This window comes from Papio anubis, chromosome 20 (genome assembly GCF_008728515.1).
Source record: "Papio anubis isolate 15944 chromosome 20, Panubis1.0, whole genome shotgun sequence".
In the NCBI taxonomy this organism is placed as follows: domain Eukaryota; kingdom Metazoa; phylum Chordata; class Mammalia; order Primates; family Cercopithecidae; genus Papio; species Papio anubis.
Window position 1 is genome coordinate 6,106,888 of NC_044995.1, and position 25,620 is coordinate 6,132,507.

General features: G+C 52.9%; 2 protein-coding genes across 6 annotated transcripts; both read right to left on the bottom strand.

Annotated features, from left to right (window-relative positions):
- Positions 1–2,810: 2,810 nt before the first annotated feature.
- Positions 2,811–21,564, bottom strand: ETFB (electron transfer flavoprotein subunit beta). 2 transcript variants are annotated; one of them, XM_003915999.3, is made up of 6 exons: positions 21,423–21,564; positions 11,437–11,595; positions 11,055–11,213; positions 8,107–8,169; positions 4,384–4,542; positions 2,811–3,023 (listed from the first exon to the last, which is right to left on the bottom strand). In XM_003915999.3, exons 1-6 carry the CDS (start codon positions 21,477–21,479, stop codon positions 2,853–2,855), a joined length of 768 nt encoding a protein of 255 aa, XP_003916048.1. In that variant the 5' UTR covers positions 21,480–21,564; the 3' UTR covers positions 2,811–2,852. The 2 variants fall into 2 exon arrangements, with proteins under 2 accessions (XP_003916048.1, XP_009193361.1); XM_009195097.4 differs by lacking the exon at positions 21,423–21,564 and adding an exon at positions 21,179–21,350.
- A 700-nt stretch (positions 21,565–22,264) lies between these two features.
- On the bottom strand, positions 22,265–24,398 carry CLDND2 (claudin domain containing 2). 4 transcript variants are annotated; one of them, XM_009195101.4, is made up of 5 exons: positions 24,070–24,398; positions 23,536–23,714; positions 23,032–23,172; positions 22,625–22,744; positions 22,265–22,362 (listed from the first exon to the last, which is right to left on the bottom strand). In XM_009195101.4, exons 2-5 carry the CDS (start codon positions 23,702–23,704, stop codon positions 22,310–22,312), a joined length of 483 nt encoding a protein of 160 aa, XP_009193365.1. In that variant the 5' UTR covers positions 23,705–23,714; positions 24,070–24,398; the 3' UTR covers positions 22,265–22,309. The 4 variants fall into 4 exon arrangements, with proteins under 4 accessions (XP_009193365.1, XP_009193364.1, XP_009193363.1 ...); XM_009195100.4 differs by having other exon boundaries at positions 22,265–22,383; positions 24,070–24,392; XM_009195099.4 differs by lacking the exon at positions 22,265–22,362 and having other exon boundaries at positions 22,392–22,744; positions 24,083–24,396.
- Between the last annotated feature and the right edge of the window lie 1,222 nt (positions 24,399–25,620).

Genomic DNA, 25,620 nt, shown 5'->3' on the forward strand with positions numbered 1-25,620 from the left:
CCAACCCTCCTCACCCTAGTTCTCACTGGCCAGGCGCTGTCTTCTCTTCCTGCCCCGTCTCCCTCCTCTGCCCAGTCTCCTCCACTCCCTGCCAGGGTCCTTCTACACCCAGAGCCCAACCTGCCTTCCCCTGCTCACAGCCCTCCCCTGGCTCCCCAGCGCCCTCTGGAGACATCCAAGCTTCACAGCAAACCCATGCACACCTCCCCACTCCAGCACTTGAACATCCTGCCCGCCCATCTCACCTCCCAGTCCTCTACCTGGAATGCTCTCACACTCTCCACCTCCCTCCAGCCTGGCTAAACCACAACTTGCCCTTCAGGTCTCACCTTATTAAGAACCATAGTAATTACCACTTAGTTTGAGCCAGGAACTATGCTAAATGTTTCCTATGCGTTATCAGGCTGAACCCTTCTAAACACGCTATGAGCTGAGTGTCATTATACTCACTTTGCAGGTCAGGGGACTTAGGCTCAGAGAGGTCAAGGGACCTGCAGGAGGTTGCACAGCCAGAGGGAGAAGCTGGACTTGGGACCAGGATGGTCAGACCGTTGACTCCTTCTGATAGCTTTTCCCACCATCCCATGCTGAGCTTAGGGCCTCTGCCCAGCTCCCAGTCCTCTAAGCTTACCTTGGCCCAGTTCTCACCAGTAATAATACTGGTAACATATGTATTTTTTGAGACGGAGTCTCGTTCTGTCACCCAGCTCACTGCAGGCTCCATCTCCCGAGTTCGAGTGATTCTCCCATCTCAGCCTCTGGAGCAGCTGGGAGTACAGGCACGCACCACCACACCCGGCTAATTTTTGTTATTTTTTAGTAGAGATGGGGTTTCACCATGTTGGCCAGGCTTATCATGAGTTCCTGACCTCAAGTGATCCACCCACCTTGGCTTCCCAAAGTACTGAGATTACAGGCGTGAGCCACCGTGCCCGGACTAACACTGGTAATAATATATATCTAGCATTTTTTGCATAGCAGGTGTGGTTATGGGGGTGCTACATAAATTAACCTTTCAAAGCTCCATGGAGTAGATTATGTAGCTTAAAGAGGGCTGCACATTTGAGGATCCTCCTGTTAAGATGTGGGGTCTATCTCCCCACTCCTTGGATCTCAGTAGGCTTTGTGACTGCTGGACCAAGACGTGGAAGTGACCCTGTGCCAGGGTCTGCATCTAGGCCGGCATATGCCACTTTCTGTATCATAGAACCCAGCCGCCACACTGGGAGGAAACTCAGCAGTCCCATGGAGGGGAATCATGGCCCCTGGTCAGCAGCCCCAGCCAGCTTGCTGGCCATGTGGGTGAGCCTTCTTGGAAGTCAACCCCCGGCCCCATTTGAGGCACCTGAACTGATCCTGCACCAAGGAGAGACAAGCTGTCCCTGCTGAGCCCTGCCCAGATTCCAGACTTAAAAGCATAATAGGCCGGGCGCGGTGGCTCAAGCCTGTAATCCCAGCACTTTGGGAGGCTGAGATGGGTGGATCACGAGGTCAGGAGATCGAGACCATCCTGGCTAACACGGTGAAACCCCGTCTCTACTAAAAAATACAAAAAACTAGCCGGGCGAGGTGGCGGGTGCCTGTAGTCCCAGCTACTCGGGAGGCTGAGGCCGGAGAATGGCGTGAACCCGGGAGGCGGAGCTTGCAGTGGGCCGAGATCTGGCCACTGCACTCCAGCCTGGGTGACAGAGCAAGACTCCGTCTCAAAAAAAAAAAAAAAAAAAAAAAAGAGCATAATAAACAAGTGGTGTTTTAAGCCACCAAGTTTTGGGGTGGTTTGTTATGCCAGAACAGACAACCAGAATATAAGTATCACTAATTCCACCTGATAGAGAAAGAAACTGAGGCTCAGGGAGTAGTTGCCTATCTGATGTCCTCCTAGAGCCAGGAATGGGTCCAGTGGGATTTGACCCAGGGCCCTGGGACCCAGAATCCATGCCCTTAACCCCTACATGATGCCGTTACTATTTTGATCTGCAGAAGAGGCAACTGAAACTCAAAAACAGGAAGGAACTCACCCAAGATCTAGCTGGCAAAGGTGAGAGTGAGCATATGAAATCACATGCTGTCAGAAAGCCAGAGGAATGGAACACAATTTTTTTAACAAAAAATTAGGCCAGGCGCTGTGGCTCACGCTTGTAATCACAGCACTTTGGGAGGCTGAGATGGGCGGATCACTTGAGGTCAGGAGTTCAAGACCAGTCTAGACAACATGGTGAAACCCCGTCTCTACTAAAAATACAAAAATTAGCCAGGTGTGATGGTGCAAGCCTGGGCAACAGAGCAAGACTCTGTCTCAAAAAAATATAATTGAAAAAAAATTAATCTGACTCTAGACCCAGGCTGTTCATCGCCACACTAAGTTTCGATTCTCTGTGGCTTGTCTCTGTCTCACACCAGAACCACAGCTTCTGGCCTCATTCTCTCCTGTGTCCCTGCTGAGACTGGGGACACAAGAGAGAATGAGTGTCCTGAGTGTTCTGCAAACATTGTGGATAAAAGCCCTTCTCACCCAACTCACTGATATTTGTGTTCCAACACTCAACGTGGCAGTCATCTCCCTGGGAAATCTCTGACCCATGGGCTGGGCCAGGTCAGGTCCCCCAGTTGGGTTCCTAGGGGCCCAATGTGCCTCCACGTCTAGCATACTTCACCCCGAATTACAGCTGCCTTTGTCCTCATTGTCCCCTGCATCATTACAGAGGCTCCTCGTGGGCAGGGACTGGATCCACAGGGCCTGGCACACAAAAGACTCAAGTAAATGTTGAATGAACCAAATAATGGGTCTCTAGGAAATGAGTTAACAGAGATAGACGTTGAGAGTCAGTTTTATTGCCATCTCTGGGAGGGGCTCAAATCCGCCCGATCTCCTTCAGCTTGGCCACTAGGTCCTCAGTGGTTTCCACCTTGACGCCAGCCGTGCGCTGGGGCGGGTCCTCCACGCTGATCACAGAGAGCTTGGAGGTCAGGTCCACGCCCAGGTCCCCAGGCTTGATCACCTCGATCTTCTTCTTCTTGGCTTTCTGCACATGGGAAGTCACTGTTCACAGGGCTGTGGAACCCCTGCCACCCTCCTGCCACCTCCTTCCCGTGGGTGCCATGCCTGCAGACCAGTCCCATGGGCTGAACCCTCTGGACCCACCGACTGGCCAGGACACACAAAACTTCTCACAGGGCCACACCTGGTGTGGAAAACTCCTGCTGGCTTGGAGGCCCTGGGAGGCCCAACTATTGCAGCAGTCCTCCTTTAGGTAACCAATTCAGGAAGCCCTTCACGGGCTGCAACAGACTGGCAAACCCATCCTTTTGGTAGTAATGACTCTGGACTTTTGGTTGAGATGACATGCTGAAGGCTCCCAATAGGCTGGGATGATACCCTGAGCCCTCCCAATAGGCTGAGACGATGCACTGAGCCCTCCCTATAGGCTGAGACGATGCACTGAGCCCTCCCTATAGGCTGAGACGATGCGCTGAGCCCTCCCTATAGGCTGAGACGATGCGCTGAACCCTCCCTATAGGCTGAGACGATGCGCTGAACCCTCCCAATAGGCTGAGACGATGCACTGAGCCCTCCCTATAGGCTGAGACGATGCGGTGAGCCCTCCCTATAGGCTGAGACGATGCCCTGAGCCCTCCCTATAGGCTGAGACGATGCCCTGAGCCCTCCCTATAGGCTGAGACGATGCCCTGAGCCCTCCCTGTAGGCTGAGATGACGTGCTGAATCCTCCCTATAGGCTGAGATGATGCAATGAACCCTCCCAATAGGCTGAGATGTGGTAGTGAACACTCTGTAATGGCTGAAATGACTCATTGAACCTTCCCCATTGGCTGAGATGATCCAATGAACTCTCCCTGTTGGTTGAAATGACCCACTGAATATTCTCCATTGTCTGAGATGACTCACTAAACTGTTAATATTGGCCAAGATGACCCAGCGAACCCCTCCTACTGGCCATGATGATTAGTGAACTCTACCTGTTAGCCAAGAGACCCCATGCACCCTTCCTAGTTAGCCAAGATGATCTACACGATAACTTCGCATTGGCAAAAATTACCAAGGGGACCCTCCCTAATGAACCAAGATGACCCAGTGAACTTGTTCCACTGGCTGAAATGACAAAGGGAACAATGTCTGCTACCCAGCGAAGCCTTCCTACTGGCCTAGATACCAGCAAGCCCTCCCTGCTAGCCAAAGCAGCCCCCGTGAACTCTCAGCATTGGCAGAGATGACCCAGCAAACCCTCTCTATCAGCCAAACTCCAGGTGAGCGTACGAGACCTCCCTTGGATCCTTCCCTCCTCCGATGCGACCACCAGGGGGCACTGGGCTGGCAATGTGCTTGCCAATCCCAGGCCCTCAGTGCCTGCTGGCCAGGGGCTCACCATGATGTTGGGCAGCGTGGCATAACGGGGCTCGTTGAGCCTCAGGTCAGCTGTCACCACAGCTGGCAGCTTCAGGCGCAGGGTCTCCAGGCCCCCGTCGATCTCCCGCTCCACTTTCAACTTGTCCCCCTCCAGCGTCACCTGGGAGGCGAATGTGCCCTGGGGAGGGACAGTGTAGGAGAAGAGTGGGTGAGGCTAATTCAGGTCCGATCCGAGCAGTCTGCTTATGACACTACTGAGTACATGCACAAACAAGTGAATGAAGGAGGGAGCGAACAATGCAGGGTCCCATGAGGTTTAGAATCGATCCTGTACACCTGGGAGAGCGTGTCTTTCCTTTTCCTGAGAGCCACGGTGTATGTCCTGATGTCCTACATCCTGATGCTGCCAGTGAGGCCTCCCTGTCTTCCTGACAGTGAACATGTACTGAGTGCTGGGCCCTGTGCTAAGCAACTGATGGGTCAATCATCGAATCCTCGTAGGAACTTTATGAGGTAAATGTTATTATCCCCACTTTACAGATGAGGAAAACTGAGGCAGCGAGATGCTGAGTTACGTGCCCACTGCCACCCACAGCTGGTAAATCCAAAAGCTGACAATCTGACTCCCAACAGCCCCCCGTGAGGCCCCTCCACTGGACCGACAACAGAACTGTGTGTGTCCACACCGGTCCTTAAACCACCTTCTAGGACCCCATCCTCTGGCCAGGTCCCTTTGCCTCTCAGTCCTGAATCAACATTTCCTCCCCTGGTAACTGATGCCACCTACACTCCTCTTTGTCTAACGACCTTTCTCCCTGTCCACTTACTAACATCTTTCAGGTCTTAGTGTGAACATCACATCTCTTCGTTCAGAACTTCCTCCTAGTGCCCTTATGAACCTGTCCCTGGAGATACACTGTGAACATGACCAGTGAAGCACCAGCTGGGGTGGGCTCATATTCTGCCAGGGAAGACAACCAGTCACCAGGGAAACACACACACACACAAATGAGATCATTTCAGATCAGAAGGAATAAGAAGAAAATAAGACACATGATATGAGAGCAAGAAGGGCGCAATGTTGGAGAAGCTGGTCAGATAGTGATAAATGCTTTGAAGATAAAACAGGATCATGGTTTTGAATGTGCTGTCCCATCCAGTAGCCACGGGCCGCGTGTGGCTGCCCAGCACTTGAAATGTGGCCAGTGCAGCTGAGGAATGAATTTTTAAATTTTATTTAAATTTAAACACTGATAATTTGGCCAGGCGCAGTGGCTTATGCCCGTAATTTCAGAGCTTTGAGGGGCCAAGGCGAGTGGATCGCTTGAGGAGTTCGAGACCAGCCTGGCCATCACGGTGAAACCCTGTCACTACTGAAAATACAAAAATTATCCAGGCATGGTGATGCATGCTTGTAATTCGATCTGCTTGCGAGGCTGAGGCAGGAAAATCACTTAAATTCAGGAGGCGGAGGCTACAGTGAGCCGAGATCGCGCCACTGCACTCCAGCCTGGGGACAAAACAAGACTCCACCTCAAAAAAATATAAAAAAATAAATACTGAGAATTCAAGATACGTTACCATGATTGTGGTGATGATTTCATGGATGTAACACATATCAAAACTTATCAAGTTTTGGAGGGCTGAGGTGAGCAGATTGCTTGAGCCCAGGAGTTCAAAACCAGCTTGGGCAACATAGTGAGACCCCCATCTCTATCTAAATAAAAGTGTTTAAGAAAAGCAAACTTCACAAATTGTGCAACTTAGATATGTGCAGTTTACTGTAGGTCAATAACTCAATAAGGCTGTTTTTTAAAAAAACAAAACAGGCCGGGCGTGGTGGCTCAAGCCTGTAATCCCAGCACTTTGGGAGGCCGAGACGGGCGGATCACGAGGTCAGGAGATCGAGACCATCCTGGCTAACACGGTGAAACCCCGTCTCTACTAAAAAATACAAAAAAAAAAAACTAGCCGGGCGAGGTGGCGGCGCCTGTAGTCCCAGCTTCTCCGGAGGCTGAGGCAGGAGAATGGCGTGAACCCAGGAGGCGGAGCTTGCAGTCAGCTGAGATCCGGCCACTGCACTCCAGCCTGGGCGACAGAGCGAGACTCCGTCTCAAAAAAACAAAACAAAACAAAACAAAACAAAACAAAAACACAGATACCCAATGCAGCTACTGGAAATGCAGTTACTGGAAAACTTTTTGTTTTGAACAACTTGGGTGTGTAAATCTACTTCAACTGTCATCTTTAGGAATGTGTTTCTCATAGAAATTTAGCACCTGAATTGAGATGTGCTGTAAATATAAAATGCATGCTGAATTTTGAAGATTTAGTACAAAGAAAATCCAAAAAACATAAAATACAGATGGTCCCTGGCTTATGGTGGTTTGAATTAAGATTTTTCAGTTTTCCGAAGGTGTGACAGTGGTAAGCATTCAGTGGAAACCACACTGCCAGTACCCGATACAACCATTCTGTTTTTTTAGTTCCAGTACAGTGTTTGATAAATTACATGGGATATTTAGCACTTTATTATAAAATAGGCTTTATGTTAGATTATTTTACCCCACTGTAGGCTAACATAAGTGTTGTGACATGTTTAAGGTAGGCGATGATGTTTGGTAGATTAAGTTTATTAAATGCATTATTTGAGTTATAATATTTTCAATTTATGATGGGTTTATCAGGACATAACCCCACTGCTGGTAAAGCATATGTATCTCAATATTTTCTATGTTGATTACATGTTAAAATGATAATATTTTAGATATAATGGGGTGAAATAAAATATAATTTTATCTGTTTCTTTTTACTTTTTTATGTAGCTGTGAAAAATTTTAAATTTGTCTATGCGCCTTTCTTTCTTTTTTTTTTTTTGAGACAGGGTTTCCCTCTTTCACCCAGGCTGGAGTGAAGTGGCATGATCCCAACTTACTGCAGTCTTGACCTCCTGGGCTCAAGGGATCCTCCCACCTCGGCCTCCTGCGTGGCTGGGACTACAGGCATGTGCCACCACACCCGGCTAACTTTTCTTTCTTGGTAGAGATGGGGTCCCACTGTGTTGCCAAGGCTGGTCTCGAACCCCTGGGTTCAAGTAATCCTCCCACCTTGGCCTCCCAAAGTGCTGCGACTATAGGTGTGAGCCACTGTGCCCAGCCTGCATTTTTTTTTTTTTTGAGTCGGAGCCTCCCTCTGTTGCCAGGCTGGCGTGCAGTGGGGTGTGATCTTGCCTCCCTGCAACCTCTGCCTCCCGAGTTCAAGCAGTTCTCCTCCTTCAGCCCCCTGAGTAGCTGGGACTACAGGCACACGCCACCACACCCAGCTAATTTTTAAATTTTTAGTAGAGATGGGGTTTCAACATGTTGACCATGCTGGTCTGAAACTCCTCCTGACCTCAAGTGATCCGCCTGCCTCGGCCTCTCAAAGTGCTGGGATTACAGGCGCTGAGTCACCACGCCTGGCCCCAGCCTGCATTTATATTGGACTGGCATAGATGGGGATTGGGGAACCTGGAGTTGAGGGGGTGGGCATGAGTATTTCATGTAGGATGGCAAGAAAGTCCCCTTTGAAGAGGTGATACCTCAGCAGAGATCTCAAGGAGGGGAATAAGAAAGCCATGAGGCCATCTGAGGGAGCAGTGTTCCAGGAGGAAAGAACAGCGAATGCAAAGGCCCTGAGGCAGAAATGAAGTTTGAGGGATGAGGGCCTGGCCCTCGGCAGGTGCTCCCCGCTCCAGCCTCACCTGTGGCCAGTCGAGAAATCCAGCTGTCATCTGCCCTGTCTGGTTACAGTCATCATCGATGGCCTGATTGGGGAGAGAGAGAAGACTGTATGACAATCAATGGAGCTCGTGGACCATTCGGGCCTCTGTCTAGAACAGGGCTTGGCAAACTTTTTCTTTCTTTTTTTTCTTTTTGAGATGGAGTCTTGCTCTGTCATCCAGGCTGGAGTGCAATGGTGCAATCTTGGCTCACTGCAACCTCTGCCTCTCAGGTTCAAGCAATTCTCCTGCCTTAGCCTTCTGAGTAGCTGGGATTATAGGCGCCCACCACCACGCCCAGCTAATTTTTGTATTTTTAGTAGAAACGAGATTTCAACACGTTGGCCAGGCTGGTCTTGAACTCCTGACCTCAGATGATCCCCCAAAGTGTTGGGATTACAGGCACGAGCCACCGTACCCAGCCGGGTTGGCAAAATGTAGTAAATATTTTAGGCTTTGCAGGTCATACAGTCTCTGTCACAGTGACTCAGCTCTGCTGTTGTAGTGCACAGGCAGCCATAAATAATATGTACATGAATGTATGTGGTGATGTTCCAATATAGCTTTATTTACAAATCGGAGGTCGCTATGGACCATAGTTCACTGATTTTTGGTCTAGAACAATCCCCTCACTTGGGCCCAGAGATAAGCAGCCACTTGTCCAGGGACATGTGGGGCCACCTGGCATTCCTGTCGCCAAGTCTCTGCCCTCTGAATAAAGCCTCTCAGGAATCCCACCCTATGTGGACCCTGGGCAGCTGCATGAAGAGGATCTGGGCCAGCGAGGACATTCTAGCCCCAACCCCAGTGATTGGTTCAGGGAGGGGCACATGACTCAAGCTGCACCAAAGAAGAGTAAGCCCTGGGAGTTTGCTGGAGCCCTTGGGAAAGAGGCTCCTTTCTTTCTGCTGGGGTCACTGGGCCGGTGGGATCTGAGCTTGGAGATGCAGACAGTGAAGCCAAGGTAGAGGGGAGCCTACAGCTCATGTGTGACCCTGGATCAAGCTGTGCCTGAAGCCCCTGATTTACATGAGCTAATAAATTCACTTTCTGGCTTAAGCCAGTTTGAGTTGTGAATCTGTTTCCTAGAACAAACAGCATCCTGACCAGTTCATCCGGCATTTCCCCAGCTGGAGGTCCTGGCCCCAGGAACTGTCCCTGGCCCAGGACAGGCAGGACATCAGAGTCTGAGAACCACCAGCAAATGCAGGGGACTGCTAAAGCCACGCTTCCAACACCTCGGCCTCTGCAGCCCCACGTAGGCCCTGCCTTTTTGGCCCGTTCTCCAGGTAGGCCCTTCTGCCACAGTTGGTTGATCTGTACTCTGATGCCCCTGCTGTTGGTAATCTCTCTTTGTTTTCTTCGGACTTTCTCAGGGCTGGGCAGGACACCCGATGACCTATCTGGACCCACCAGCCTCCTCTTTGTCCCAGAACTGACCTGGCCCTGGGATCTCCATCTCTCTCCGGGGGCCCCAGCTCTACCTGAGCCTGCTGTGCTCTGCTGTCTCCGTGCCCTGCTTGACATACCTTGCCATCTTTGGTCTTCCTTCTCAGCCTCCATCCCTAATTCCCTGCCTCTTCTCACTCCCATGTGCCTGTGGTTCTTCTGACGTCCCTCTTCTGTCCTTCCCCTGGTTGAGGCCATGAGGTTTGTCCTCAAATGAGATGAGCTACCCCTGAGGAGAGGTGGTGCCCCAGGGTCTCCTGGGGAAACAGATGAGTCCCATGTACCTGTCTCAGTGGGGAGCACCAGTGTGGCAGGGAAGGTTCTGGTCCGGTCCTCACCCAGCCCTAACCTCCTTCCCTAACTCCTGGCCTCCAATCTCCCCTTCCAGTCCATTCTCGAAGCCCAGGGAGGCTTTTTCCGCACCTAGTGCTGATCCCACCCCTCTTCTGCTCATAGACCTCCCATAGCTTCCTGACCACCTGCTGTCTCACCCCACATCTCCACCACCCTCCTCCCGAGCAGGGATGAGCAAGGGGGCACAGGGAGAGCGGACCACAGCTACCTGCTTGCCCAGCAGCACCAGGTCCACCTTCTCCTTCTCTGCCAGCTTAGCCAGGACCCGAGCCACCTGCAGTGCCCTCCAAAATTCTCAAGTCTCTGTTTCAAGCCCAGGACTGTCTCCTGAATCTGCATCAATGTCTCCTGGAGTCCTCACACTCCCCGTGTAGGATCCTCCTCTAACCTCCTGTTCTTCCTGGGTTTCCCACCTGTGTTACCAAGGCAGACCCAGGCACTGTCCTTGCCTCCTCCCTGCCCTCCCTCCCCATGCTAAGCCCAGTCTCTCCTGCCACATCATGTCTCTGCTGTCCCGACACCTTTGGCCAAGGCCTCCTTCTCCCCACGTGACCATCACCTCAGCCTCCCAGCCTCTAAACTCAACCAAAAGGATCTTTCTTCTTTTTTTTTCTTTCTTTTTTTTTTGAGACAGAGTCTCGCTCTGCTCCCAGGCAGGAGTGCAGTGGTGCCTGGAGTGCAGTGGTGTGATCTTGGCTCACTGCAACCTCCACCTCCCAAGTTCAAGCGATTCTCATGCCTCAGCCTCCCAAGTAGCTGGGATTACAGGTGCACGCCACCACACCTGGCTAATTTTTTTATTTTTAGAAGAGATGGGGTTTCACCGTGTTGGCCATGCTAATCTCAAACTCCCAACCTCAAGTGATCTGCCCGCCTCAGCCTCCCAAAGTGCTGCGATTACAGGCATGAGCCACTGTACCTGGCCCAAGAGGATCTTTCTAACACTCAGAGGGACTCTGTCCTCCCTGCTCAAACTCTCTGTCAGGAGGGTCAGCAAAGAGACAAGCTGCTCAGCCTGGAGTGGCTGAATGTCCTGGGTCTGGCCACCTGCTGTCTCACCCCATATCACCACCCTCCTCCCAAGCAGGGATGAGCAAGCGGGCACAGGGAGGGCTGACCACAGTTACCTGCTTGCCCAGCAGCACCAGGTCCACCTTCTCCTTCTCTGCCAGCTTGGCTAGGACCCGAGCCACCTGCAGGGGACCCAAGCGTTCTGCTTCTGCTGGGGGCACCTCCACGTGGATACCTCGGTCTGCACCCATAGCCAGGGCTGTACGAATGGTCTCCTGCCGAGGACAGAGGGGCTTGACTTGGCTATCCTCAGGGCAACCCAGGAGTCTGGCCCCCAGCCCCTCCTCCCTCAGACCCAGGAGTCCAGGCCCCCATCCCCTCCTTCCTCAGACCCAGGAAACCAGGCTATCAGCCCATCCTCCCTCAGACCCAGAGTCCAGGTCCCAGTCCCTCCTCCCTCAGACCCAGAAGTCCAGCCCCCTCCCCAAGACTGAGGACCTGGCACTGTGCAGGCCCACAGCTGACGGCGATGACCTCCTTCACCAGCTTCTTCTCCTTGAGCCGCACAGCCTCCTCCACTGCGATCTCACAGAAGGGGTTCATGGAGTGCTTCACGCCATCTGTGACCACACCGGTCCTGTCAGGTTTCACTCGGATCTGCTCAGCAGGAGGGGAGGGGGCGGGGTCAGGAGGAAACAGGCAAGAAGGTGGGGGCCTCAGCGCCAACCCTGTCCCAGGCTGGATGAGGACAACAACAGCCTGGAAAGGGGCAGGGCCTTGTCCGGGGTCACACAGCTTCAGGGACAGAGCTGGGTTAGAGCTTGTAGGCAGGGGCAGGTCACCCTGTCTCCTTCTCTCATCCAGTCATTCCTGGGTACCAGGGACATCTGACTTGATCATCCCTACTGTGTCACTGCTCCTCTCAGGCCTGAAAGAGTGTTTCTCAAATTTACAGAATTTATGGGAACCCACAGTGAGCGGTGCATTTTACCATATCTCCAAGTGTATATAAATACGTAACACACTGACACAGAAATACAAAAGAGGAGAAGAAAAGGAAAAATCAGTTAGGTAGACAGTTAAGGCGGGTCCTCAGAGAAGCAGCCTGCCTGAAAAATCACAGCTACCGGCAACAATAGAGCAGCCAGAGGAAAACTCAGGCTGCACGTGCACAGACAAGCAGGCAGGTCCAGCACAGAAGCCGTTTGTTCTCTGTGTGATTGACAGGCTCCCAGGAAAAGTTCCCTCCCCTTTTCAGGCATGTACCTTGTGGTCTCCGTGGGAACTTGCACAAAGAGGGGCGGAGCTTACCTAAAACAAACCCAGGGTTACACAAACAAGAGAAGCAGAGCTTTGTGCTTGCAAAAGGACATACCCACAACTACACAGAGTTATGCAGCTAGCTTTACAGATAAGATACTCAAACAGCTACAGAGATGAGAGGAGTTTCTTATAAAAGCTTTTGGAATCAACTGTAAAAATGGCAACACGCTTGGGCTCCTCTCTCCTCTGCGGAGAGCTTTCTTCTTTTGCTTATTAAACTTTCGCTCCAACCTCACCCTTTGGGTGGTCTATGCTCTTTAATTCTCTTGGTTGTGAAACGAGCTCGGATAACACCTTAGACAATGTGACCGGTGACCCTGACCTGTTTCACAGATGCCACTGCAGTGTAAGGGTCAGTGACCAATACTTACCCTGGCTACACACACTCCATACCCTGACATTTTCTTCACTTTTTCAGAAAAATGCCAGCCCTTTGCCTGGATGTCATGATCACACATGGTCACAACCTGATTTGGAAAACACCAGCACCAAAGACCTCTTTGCTAAACAGACAAGGGAGGTAAGAGAGGTGGGTGGCAAACCCCACCCATTTGCTTCTGCACATCGTTTTTGTCTCTCCTGGGCCCTACTGTGTGCCTGGAACTAAGCTGGATCCTGGGGGCACCATCATGTGCCAGGGAGAGAGGCTTCCGGTGTGGACCAGGGTGTAGCGTGAACCACTAACCACCTTCCTATTAGTTTCTCTCGGCTGCCATAACAAATCACCACATACTTGGTGGCTTAGAATCTTACAGCTCTGGAGGCCAGAAATCCAAAGTCAGTTTCACCAGGGTGAGACCAAGGGGTCTGCAGGCCCTGGGGAGAGCACGTTTCTTGCCTCCTCCAGCTTCTGCTCTGACACCCTCTGGCTTGTGGCTGCATCGCTTTATCTTCAGTGCCAGCATCCTCAGCTCTGTCTTCATGAGGCCTTCTCCTCTCTCTGTGTGTCTAGTCTCCCTCTGTCTCTCTCTCATAAGGACTCTTGAGATGGCATTTAGAGCCCACCTAAATAATCCAGGATAATGCCCCCATCTCAAGATGCTTAATTTAATCACATCTGCAAAGACCCTGTTTCTATTTTTTTCTTCCAGATGGGCTCTCGCTCTGTCACCCAGGCTGGAGTACAGTGGTGAAATCTCGGCTCACTGCAACCTCTGCCTCCCGGGTTCAAGCAATTCGCATGCCTCAGCCTCCCAAGTAGCTGGGATTATAAGCATGCGTCACCACACCCGGCTAATTTTTGTATTTTTAGTAGAGACAGGGTTTCACCATGTTGGCCAGGTCTCAAACTCCTGACCTCAGGTGATCAGCCCTCCTCGGCCTCCCAAAGGCAGCCTGCCACTGCGGCCAGCCTGCAAAGACCCTGTTTCTAAGTGATTTTCCCTTCTCAGGTACCAGGGATTGAAACCTGGCTGTTTTAGAGGGCTATTTCTTGGCCTACCACAATCCTCTTTTTTTTTTTTTTGAGATGGAGTCTTGCTCTGTCATCCAGGCTAGAGTGCAATGGCGTGATCTTGGCTCATTGCAACCTCCGCCTCCCCAGTTCAAGCCATGCTCCTGCCTCAGCCTCCGGAGTAGCTGGGATTACAGGCGCCCACCACCACGCCCGGCTAATTTTTTGTATTTTTAATAGAGATAGGGTTTCACTATGTTGGTCAGGCTGGTCTCAAACTCCCGACCTCCAGTGATCCACCCACCTCAGCCTCCCAAAGGCAGGGGATTACAGGCGTGAGTCACCGCACCCGGCCCAACCTGAGTTTTTATAAAGTCATTCTGGATTCTTGGTGGAGAAAACTGGAAAAAGATGAGAGGCAGTGACAAGACAGCTAGGTGGCTATTTGTCACCAAAGTGAGAGGTGACACTGGGTCAGACAGCCATGACAACAGAGACAGATGCAAGAGGTCTCTGGAGGTGCAACTGACAGGCCATGGTGCGCGATGGGAAGATGACACCAAAGAAGGGCTTCCAGTCTGTACATCAGCCTGAGCTGGGAAGATGGTGAGTTTGGTTTGGGGCACAAATGTTTAAAAAGCCTCCAGGGACATCCAGAGAAGCCTTGCTAAGGAGCTGTAGGGAGCTGCCCATTTGGCCCGGGGCCTGCCCTCTTTCTCTTCTCCCATGTGGCCGCCACCCAGGGCTTAGCCAGAGCAGATCTCGGGTGGCAGCTGGGCCCGGTGAGGACACTGGGACGCTCTTGCTATTTCCCTGTCCCTTTTTCTCTGAGGCTGTGGGTCTAACTGTTCCTCCCACAGGCAGGACAGAATCCGAGATGACAAGGTGGGACCCATAAGGGGTTTCCCACTCTGGCTGTGCCTCATGGAGAGGGTAACATTAAAAGATGGAGGATGGAGACCTGGCGCAGTGGCTGATGTCTGTAATCCTGGAACTTTGGGAGGCCAAGGTGGGAGGATCCTTTGTGCCCAGGAGTTGGATACTAGCCTGAGCAACAGGTTCTACAAACAACAACAACAACAAAAAAACAAAAACAGCTGGGCGTGGTGGCTCATGCCTGTAATCCCAGCACTTTGGGAGGCCAAGGCGGGCGGATCATCTGAGGTCAGGAGTTCGAGATCAGCCTGGCCAACATGGCAAAACCCCATCTCTACTAAAAATAAATATAAAATGAAAAATTAGCCGTGCATGGTAGTGCACGCCTGGAATTGCAGCTACTCAGGAGGCTGGGGCAGAAAGAATTGCAACCCCGGAGGTGGAGGTTGTAATGAGCCAAGATTACGCCACAGCACTCCAGCCTGGGCAACAGAGCAAGACTCCATCTCAAAACAAACAAACAAACAAACAACAACAACAACAAAAAGCAGCCAGGTGTGGTGGCACACACCTGTAGTCCCAGCTACTCAGGAGGCTGAGGTGGGAGGATCACCTGAGCCCAGGAGATCAAGGGTGCAGTGAGCCGTGATCATGCCACTACACTCTAGCCTGGGTGACAGAGCAAGACCTCATCTCAAAAAAAAAAAAAAAAAAAAGAAAAGAAAAGAAAAGAAAAGGAAAAAAAAAAAGAAAAAGGAGAAAGAGGAGGAGGAGCTAGAGGAGGAGAGGAAAGATAAAGAACTGTTCTTTTCGTCTCTCTTGTTGCCCAGGCTGGAGTACAGTGGTGCCACCTTGGCTCACTGCAACCTCCGCCTCCCAGGCTCAGGCGATCCTCCCTCTTCAGCCTCCCCAGTAGCTGGGACTACAGGTGGGCACCACCATGCCGGGCTAATTTTTTTTTTTTTTTTACTTTTTGTAAAGAAAGGGTTTATCCATGTTTCCCAGGTTGGTCTCGAACTCCTGGCCTAAAGTGATCCGCCTGCCTCAGCCTCCCAAGTGCTGGAATTACAGGTGTGAGCCGCAGTGCCTGGCCCTTTTTTCTTAATAAATAAATAAATAAATAAATAAAATACAATGTAGGAATTGCTCCTTTAAGACAGAAAAGAACCTCACCCACCCAGCAGTAAGAGGCCCCAAGCTTTTTGCTGTGTGTCAGGGAGGCTTCAGAAGGGCCTCAAGCCCCATCTTGCTCTTGCTCTTGCTCTGGCAGAACTCCCAGCCCTAACCTCCTCATTCTCAGGCTCCTGACTCCTGAGGAGAAAGGGTAAGAACTTTCCAGATACACACACACACACACACACACACACACCCCACCCTGAGTAAATGAACTAGCTCATCTTCTCAATTAAGCTTGAGTTGACTTCAAGCTTGAAAAACAGTTTAGTTAAATTACATAAGTCAGGAAACAATGGTAGGGCTGAAAAATGATAGCTTGTTTGTTTGTTTTTTAAATAATGATGGTTCATGCCTGTAATCCTAGCACCTTAGGAGACTGAGGAAGGAGGATCACTGGAGCCCAGGATTTCAAGACCAGCCTGGGCAACATAGAGAGACTCCATCTCTCCTGAAAAACAAAATTAGCAGGGCGTGGTGGCGTGTACCTGTAGTCCCAGCTACTCAGGAGGCTGAGGTGGGAGGATGGCTTGAACCCAGGAGGGTCGAGGCTGCAGTAAGCTGTGATTGCACCACTCCAGCCTGGGTGACAGAGCTAGACCTTGTCTTAAAAAAAAAAAAAAAAAGCTGGGCATGGTGGCTCACACCTGTAATCATGGTGGCTCACACCTGTAATCCCAGCACTTTGGGAGGCCGAGGCGGGCAGATCATAAGTTCAGGAGTTTGAGACCAGTCTGGCCAATATGGTGAAACCCCATCTCTACTAAAAATACAAAAATTAGCCAGGCGTGGTGGTGGACGCCTGTAGTCCCAGCTACTTGGGAGGCTGAGGCAGGAGAATCCCTTGAACCCGGGAGGCAGAGGTTGCAGTGACCTGAGATTGCACCACTGCACTCCAGCCTGGGAGACAGAGTGAGAGTGAGACTCTGTCTCTCAAAAAAAAAAAAAAAAAAGAAAATGAATCCCAGATAATAAATACAAAATTGCCGCAGCCTCTCCTGGGGTCTTTTTTTTTGAGACAGAGTCTCCTTTCAGGGCTGGAGTGCATTCATCAGAATTCTGTTCTCCCTGGTTCAAGTTTTTCTGCTCAGTTCCCTGAGTAGCTGGGGCTGGGACTATAGGCACGCCACCCAAAGCTAATTTTGTATTTTAGTAGAGATGGTTTCACTATGTTGGCCAGGATGGTCTCAAACTCCTGACTTCGTGATCCGCCCGCCTCAGCCTCCCAAAGTGTGAGTTTACAGGCATGAGCCAACGTGCCCAGCCTTTCTCCTGGGGTCTTGAAAGAGGCCCTGAAGGTTAAGATTCATCAGTTTACTGGAAAATGTGCCCCTGGATAGGACAGGGTGTTACTGAGTTGCCAAATACTTATTAGGATGCTGGATTCACGCACATACCCGGAAACATGCACGCAGCCAGACACACATACCCACTCACACACACACACAAATACACTCTGAACAGAGCATTTGTTATGTTTTGAATCAATGAATGACTAAACCTCCATTACTACTACTGCCAATAAAAACACTTATTGCAGCTGGTCACAGTGGCTCACACCTGTAATTCCAGCACTTTGGGAGGCTGAGGCAGGCAGATTACCTGAGGTCAGGAGGTCTAGACCAGCCTGGCCAACATAGCAAAACCTTGACTCTACTAAAAATACAAAAATTAGCCAGGTGCGGTGGCTCACACACGTAATCCCAGCTACTCAGAGGCTGAGGCAGAATTGCTTGAACCTGGGAGATGGAGGTTCCAGTGAGCTGAGATCATGCCACTGCACTCCAGCCTGGGCAACAGAGATAGACTCCATCTCAAAAAATAAAACAAAACACTGTGTGCCAGGCACTGTTCCAAGGACTTATTTAGACCGGACGCGGTGGCTCCAGCCTGTAATCCCTGCACTTTGGGAGGCCGGGATGGGCAGATCACCTGATCTGCCCTGAACTGACATCAGGAGTTCAAGATCAGCCTGACCAACATCACGAAACCCTGTCTCTACTTAAAATACAAAAATTAGCCGGGTGTAGTGGCGCGCACCTGTAATCCCTACTACTCAGGAGGCTGAGGCAGGGGAATCACTTGAACCCAGGAGGCAGAGGCTGCAGTTAGCCGAGATTGTGCCACTGCACTCCAGCCTGGGTGACAGAGCGAGACTCCATCTCAAACAAACAAACAGAGAAAGAAACTCCAAGGGCTTATTTAATTTTCGTTACAACTCAATAAAGTATATTACCATTATCCCCATTGTACAAAGTAGAAAAACGAGGCTCAGAGTGGTGAGGCAATTTCCTCAAGGTCACACAGCAGGAAGTGGATGCAGGCGCTGGGCTCGGAGTCTGAGGTCTGAACTATTCTAGCAGTGCACCCAGTCTCAGGAAGCAGTGACCACAACCAACTGTCTTCCGCACACCTGGGGCGCAAATTCCAGAAGCGGCGACAGACACCAGAGCAATCAATAAGTAAATGACACTGTGGATTACAAAGTGTCCACACCAGCTTCCCTGTGGGGACAAGCTGGGCTCTCAGAGGGTGCCCCCTGCTCCCGCCTCTTTCATGGAGAATGTGAGCCACTCCCTCCACTCAGTTAGGTTGGCTCTTTGAACTTTCATCTCTAGCAAACACACTTTCCTCTCCCTTCCTAGTTGCAAAGTATAGGGGAAAACACAGCAAAACACAGGGACTCCAGGGCCTGTGATTTTAAGGAGGCAAACAGGGAGGTCCTCCCAGAGAAGGTGATGTTTGCACAGGGAGTTGAAAGAGGTCAGGGAGTGAGTGTATGATTCTGGGAACAGAGGTGGATCAGACATGGCCCTCTCTGCAGGGAGCTACCAACCTGGGGATGATAGAGTAGGGCAGTGGGGAACATGGGGTCAACAGAGGATCCCAATCCAGTCTGGCGAGGGCTGATGGAAGCAAACCTAGGGACTGCAGAAGCCCCCAGGGATATATCAAGGCAATCTGAGGGTGTAGGGTCAGGGGCTTCCTGGAGGAGGCGATGCCAGAGAGAATCACTAAATTGGTTTTATTATTTGTTTGTTTGAGATTACAGACACGTGCCACCACGCCTGGCTAATTTTTTTATTTTTAGTAGAGATGGGGTTTCACCATGTTGGCCTGGCTGGTCTCAAACTCCTGACCTCAGCTGATCCACTCACCTCAGCCTCGCAAAGTACAGGGATTAGAGGTGTGAGCCATTGCACCTGGCCGAGAATCATTAGATTTTGATATAATCCATGAGTGGGAGTTGGGCAGGACAAAGGATAGAAAGCAGAGGTAGGAGGGTGGTGCTGGAAGAAGGCATGGAATGGGTGAGCCGCGGCCTAGCCTGTCAGGACAAGAGGAGTAGGTCGCAGTGGTGGAAGCACAAAGGGTAAGGGAGGGTCCAAGGAGGGAAGTGGACAGCTGAAGCAGACCATGAAGAGGAGGCTGGACCACAAAGCATCCCAAATGCCAGGCAGAGGGGCTGTGACCCTGTCCTGAGGGTACTGGAGAGCCACCAGGCAGGCTGGGAGCAGGGGAGAGCAGGGTCAGCTCTGGGTGCAGAAAGGCCCCTAAGAATGGGTACAGGTGGGCTCTGACGGGGAGAGACTGGGAGCGAGGGAGGACAGGGGTGAGGGTCCAGGTGAGACAATGGGACCAAGAGACAATAGGGCAGGAAGGGTGGGGCGGGGGTGGAGAACTGACAGCTTTGGGAGGAGAAGGGAAAGGGGGTGGGACACTGCCCAGGTCTAATCTGGTGCTTAGGAAGCTGGCAGGGTCTGAATCACTCATTTGTTCTGAAAAGGACATCAACAGACACATCCAGTGAGACAGGATGTAATGCAGGGAGCCCTGGGGCACTGTGGGAGGGGAAGGCAGCACCCTCTGGAAAGGACAGGAGCTGATTCAACACTGCCTTCACGCTTCCCCTCTGTTCTCTCCCTGAGCACACCAGAGACATCCATGTGCCAGGCTCTGTGCTGAGTGATGTTGGGACCAGAGCTGAGTCAAACGTGGGCCTGCACCATGGGGGAGACAGATCCAATCCCAGACATGCCAGGCAGGGAAGGCCAGGGCTGGGATAGAGGATGCCCAGGGGACTGTAGGAGTCCAAAGATGTGACAGTAACGAACAGTCAGGGAGGAAACCAAGTGTTGGGACCCAGGACCCCAAGAGGAATGTGTCTCAAAAGGGCTGGAGACGACATCCCTGTCATGTGCTGTCAGAGGCATCATTAGGACAGGGGGCACTGAGGGAGATGGGAGAGCAGAGTCTAGAGCCAGACTTGCCCAGGGTTTTGATTGTAACTCTGTCACTTACTGGCTGGGAGATCTGACAGGCGTCAGTTTCCTCATCTATCCAATGGAATTAATAGTACAAACAGTCGGCTGGCACGGTGGCTCACGCCTATAATCCCAGCACTTTGGGAGGCCGAGGCGGGTGGATCACCTGAGGTCTGGAGTTTGAGACCAGCCTGACCAACATGGTGAAACTCCATCTCTACTAAAAATACAAAAAATTAGCCGGGTGTGGTTGTGCATGCCTGTAATCCCAGCTACTTGGGAGGCTGAGGTAGGAGAATCACTTCAACCCGAGAGGCGGAGGTTGCAGTGAGACGAGATTGCACCATTGCACTCCAGCCTGGGCAAAATGAGCAAAACTCCGTCTCAAAAAATAAAAATAAATAATAAATAATACAAAGGGTACTGAAAGGACTGAATGGGTTAATCTCTACAAAGGACTTGGAAGGATGCCTGGCACGTAAATACCCACCAAATGCTGGCTGCTATGATCACTGACGCTTTCATGCTCAAGTCTGGCTCCTGTACCCTCTTCCCCAGCCCACTCCCTAAGCAGGCAGGGGCAGTATCAGTGTCAACTTTGTGACCCTGGTTTCGCCCACCCTAAGGCCTCCAGGGTGCCAGGCCCCATGCTAGGTAATGCTGGGGACACAGAAGTAAGTCCCCAAGCTGATGGGAAGGACAGATGTGGATGGACAGTCACCATCTTCAGTCCAGTTCAGGCCAAGCATTGAGAGAAATGGGCCTGAGAGGCCGTGTCTGATTCACCTCTGTCCACACCAGCCTCCCTCTGGGGACAAGCCAGGCGCTCAGAGTGCCCTCCCCCACCTCTCTCATGGAGAATGTGAACTATCCCCAGCTCAGTCAGGTTGGCTCCTTGAACTTTCACCTCTAGCAAACACACTTCTCTCTCCCTAGCTAGAGCCTCCTGGCTCACCCTGTGGCTATGGAGGGTGGCAAGCAGCTTCTGGGGCCCCACGGGGCCCTGTCTGACTCCCTATAGCACATTTCGGGTAATAGTACAAAGGTAAGCAATGCAGCCCAGTGGGTGAAAGCAGTCAGAGGAACCTGGATAGAACTCTCGGCTCTGCCCTTCTCTAGCTGGGTGACCTCTCTGTGCCTCAGTTTCTCCGTGCGTTAAACAGGGACCATGATTTCTTCCAGTGGGTAAGAAATGGAGAAAGCAACTCACTCTGAACAGTTATCAAGAGAGTGAATCCAGAACGAGGGAAAAGAGAACATGGCCGTGACCCCGGAGGGATCGGATGTTAGAACTTCACTCTTTTGATTTTTGCCGTCAGGTGTGACTTTGACGTATAGGGGTTAGAGCGGCAGAGGTCGGGGGTTACAAGAAGACCCCCACCCAGTGTGCGCTCGTGGCCCCGGAAGCACATGGCTGCGGGACTCAGGGATGTGGGAGAGGGGGGCCCGGTCACCTTCACGGCGTAGTCGATGACCCTCTTGACAGCTACGAGCGCGCGCAGCTCCGCCATCTTCCCGCCGCAGCCACCTACAGGGTCAGCCCGCACCCTCAGTCGCTTCTTCCAGACACCCGACCCCACCCCGCCCCTCTCTGCGCCTGCGCGCAGCACGGTCAGCCAGTCAACCACTGCAGAGCCCGCCTCCCCGACAGAGGACCAATCGAGAGGCCGGAGGGAAGGGAGGTGTGGCAAGCAACGCAAACCAATGGGAAGCGGATCTTGGGGAGCCAGCCGGACCCCGAGAGGGAAGGAAAGGCCTGGCCGACGGGGCAGGGCAGAGAACTAGGGGAAAGGTCGTGCACTGGAGGGAAGCGCGCCCGGAGTTTATAGATCCTCCTGGTCCTATAAACGCTTCCCAGATCCTCCTGGTCCTATAAACGCTTCCCGGTATCCCCGGATCTGCTCTCCCTCTCCAGATCCCCCACTTCTTTCCGGCCTCTCCAAGTCGCGGTACTCGTATTCCCAGGCCTCTGAATCCTCGCGTGTCGGTCTCTCTCCATCCACGTGTTCCCTGTCCTTTCCATATCCATATCCTCCCCTGTCCATGTCTCTACTTCACCTCCATGTCGTCCCCACAGCCCCTCCACACCCTCTCCAAAAGCCCACGTCCCATCCTGGCTCCGCCCCCCCCACATGTCCCTGTTCCCATCCCAATCCGTGGAGACTTGTGTCTCCATGTCTGTGTTTCCCCGTCTCCACGTTCCCTATAGGTTCGTGTCCTTATGTCCTCCCTGAGTCTCTATGCAACTCCGTGCCTGCGTCCCCACGACCCCCAGAAAAGCACGCGGAGCCGCAGCGCTAAAAAAAAGCCGTTCCTTTATTCTGCCCCAGGCAGGCTGCAGTCACAGACACACGGGGAATCCACTGATGGCGTCGGTGCTCTGCATGATCATATCTGCCAGCAGAAAGCAGAAGCCTGGGGGGAAGGGGACGCGGGGCGGGAAAAGGAAGGTGGGCCCTGGGGCGGATGGCCTGGCGGGCCCCGGGGACTGGGGTTTGGGGCTCCAAGGGGGTCTCTGCTGGGTCTGCGGGAGTCGTTAGTGTGTTGGGGAGTCCCTGAGAGGTCCCCGGGGTTTACTGGAAGGGCAGCTGGGGAGCCTCTGGGGTGAGGGTCTTCTGGGCAGTCTCCTCCACCCTCTTCCCGCTGTGCAGGTTACCCGCGAGAATTGAGAAGGGTAAGGCCAGCCACCCAGAAAAATAGGACCAAGAGAAGAAGACGTTGTTCTTCCACGCGTTCTTCACCGTGTAGCCTATCAAGGCGGTCAGCAGCAGCAGTCCTGGGCCCCGCACAGCCGCAGGATGAGCTAGCTGGGCCTGGTGGGGCTGCACCCAGGCCACGCCCCTACAGACCCGCCCCCTTCGATCAGACCACACCTATCGGCTCTCGGCCCGCCTCTGGCCCAGGCCCCTTCCGGCGCCTCCCGCTCTGAACTGTGACTCGAGCCCCGCCCACCTCTCTCAGCTTCTTCCAGCCCCTCCCCTCGGATCCCGCCCCTGGTGACCAGGCCCCTCCATCACCCCAGGCCCGCCCCGCCTGCCGGCCTGGAGCGGGCTGCAGTCTCACCGCCGAGGAAGAGGAAGGCGCTCGTGGTCTGGCCCCGCAGCGACTCGCCCTCGTGGCACCGAATCCGCAGTCCCATCACCATGCCCACCACGCCGACACCCACCGCCAGCACCATGCACGCTGCAGTCACGGCCAGCGTGGCTGGGGAGAGCGGGCGCATCAGCCCCGCGGGCGCCGCCCCAGCCGCTACGGGTTCGGCTCTCCTGTCTCCTCCCCCCAACCCGGTGTGTGAGCAGGAGCCGAGTTCCCCCGACCCGGAGTCAGGCGTTTGGACGGAGACTTGGAGGTCACGTCAGGACCTGCGGTTACTGCCGCGACCGGGACGGGGAGGGGGTCAGGGACAAGCCCACAAGTCGAGGGGCGGGGTTCGTAGCGGCGGGGTTCGTGGGACAGCTGCAACTGAGCCCAGGGTGGAAGGGGTGGGCGTCTCGCCATGGGCCCAGCAGTGTCCCGAGCCCTGGGAGTCTGAAGTGCCCTCTGCCATCTGGGCGGGCGGAGCCTCACTCTGGCAGCGGATGTTGGAGCAGATGCCGTGGTTGCATTCCTGCCACAGGCCACTGTGGCCCTCTTGTTGGCGGGTCCAGTAGTTGGTGGCCGTGGAGAGCACCATGAGGACGTTGGCCACGAGGCTGAGCAGAATGCCCCCTCTCTGGAGGCTCCGCTTCACCCCCATGCCACTGAGGCTGCAGCCGGGGGCCACAAGGGCAGGATGGGCCCAGGCCCTTCCTACCCCGAGGCCCCCAGCTTAGGAGCCCGCTTCCTCCACACTCCTCCCCTAGTACTCCTGCCTGAGGTCCCTGCTTCTGGGAACCTGAAGACCCCCCTCCCTCAACAAGCATGCCTGAGGACCCACAGCCTCCTCCCTTCACACCTCGTTCCCCTTCCTGGGGACCCTGAGACTTCCCCTGAGGGGCCTCTGAGACCTTCACCACAGGCTTTGCTGTGAGGAACCTGTCTTCCCAGAGATGTCTCCCCACAGTGTAATGCCCCTTCAGCCTGTTCAGTGCCCTCCCCAGACACCCATCCACACACGCCCACCTAAGTGACTCACACCCAGCGCCCCAGGGCTCCTTAGACACAGAGCCCAGAGAGATGGGGGGAGGGAGGCTGGGTCTCTGTGAGGCCGGGGGTTCCAGAACCCCCTCCCCAGTGGCTGTTTAAAGGGATATTCACTCCCCCTACAACCATAACAAACACCCCAGCAGCTCGCAACTTAGTGACAGCTTAGATTCAGACAGCAGCTTTGGGGGCCATTACATGGTAGGCCAAGTCCTTCTTTTATCATTATTATTATTATTATTTGAGATGGAGTCTCACTCTGTTGCACAGGCTGGAGTGCAGTGGCATGATCTCAGCTCACTGCAACCTTCACCTCCTGGGTTCAAGCAATTCTTCTGCCTCAGCCTCCCAAGTAGGTGGGACTACAGGCTCACACCACCTCGTCTGGCTAATTTTTGTATCTTTAGTAGAGATGGGGTTTCACCATATTGGCCAGGCTGGTCTCGGCCTCCTGACCCCGTGATCTGCCTGCCTCAGCCTCCCAAAGTGCCGGGAATACAGGTGTGAGCCATCTCTCTCTTCCAGGCTGGAGTGCAGTGGCGACATCACAGCTCACTGCAGCCTTGAACTCCTGGGCTCAAGGAAACCTCCTGCCTTAGCCTCCCGAGTAGCTGGAACTACAGGCATGTGCCACCACATCTGGCTAATTTTCGCAAGATTTTTTGTAGAGATGGGTCTCGCTGTGTTGCCCAAGCTGGTCTCAAACTCCTGGGCTCAAGCAATCCTCCTACCTCGGCCTCCCAAAACACTGACATTATGGGTGTGAGCCACCACTCCCAGCGCTTTCTTAGAAACTTCTCTTCCCTTGGCCAGGTGCACAGTGGCTCATGCCCGTAATCCCAGCACTTTAGGAGGCCAAGGCGGGCAGATCACCTGAAGTCAGGAGTTTGAGACAAGCCTGACCAATGTGGCAAAACCCTGGCTCTACTAAAAATACAAAAATTAGCCAGGCTAGCCGGGAGTGATGGTGGGTGCCTATAATCCCAGCTACTTGGGATGCGAGGCAGGAGAATCACTTGAACCCGGGAGATGGAGGTTTCAGTTAGCTGAGATCGCGCTGTTGCGTTGTAGCCTGGGCGACAGAGCAAGACTCCATCTCAAAAACAAAACAAAACAAAACAAAAAACAAGACAACAAAATTAGCCAGGTGTGGTGGTGCACACCTGTAATCCCAGCTACTCGGGAGGCTTAGGGAGGAGAACTGCTTGAACCCAGGGGGCGGAGGTTGCAGTGAGCTGAGATCACACCATTGCATTCCAGCCTGGGTGATAGAACCAGACTCCGTCTCAAAAGAAAAAAAAAAGAAACTTCTCTTCCCTTGACATTCTAGGCACCCCAGAAGCTCTCCAGGTCCCCAGCTATCTAACTGCAGACTTCTGCTCCTCTGCCTTCTCCCCTTCACTTGTAAATCTGGGTATCCCTTGAAGCTCCACCCTGCACTCCCTTGCCAGGCAAGCCTCCTCACTGCCAAAGTTTGAGTGCTCCTTAATGCTCCATCCAAAACTCCTATCTCCAACCCAAGGTCTCTCC

Bases quoted from the DNA above. Each gene is read 5' to 3' on its own strand.
- ETFB (XM_003915999.3), bottom strand. From the start codon at position 21,479: ATGGCGGAGCTGCGCGCGCTCGTAGCTGTCAAGAGGGTCATCGACTAC. The intron at 8,170-11,054 runs GTAACTGTGGTC...CTCCCCAATCAG, and splicing joins TGGTGCTGCTGGGCAAGCAG to GCCATCGATGATGACTGTAA. The intron at 4,543-8,106 runs GTGAGGCTGGAG...GTCCCTCCCCAG, and splicing joins GATTTCTCGACTGGCCACAG to GGCACATTCGCCTCCCAGGT.
- CLDND2 (XM_009195099.4), bottom strand. From the start codon at position 23,704: ATGGGGGTGAAGCGGAGCCTCCAGAGAGGGGGCATTCTGCTCAGCCTC. The intron at 23,173-23,535 runs GTGAGGCTCCGC...CGCTCTCCCCAG, and splicing joins CTCCAACATCCGCTGCCAGA to CCACGCTGGCCGTGACTGCA. The intron at 22,745-23,031 runs GTGAGACTGCAG...TGCGGGGCCCAG, and splicing joins CGCCTTCCTCTTCCTCGGCG to GACTGCTGCTGCTGACCGCC.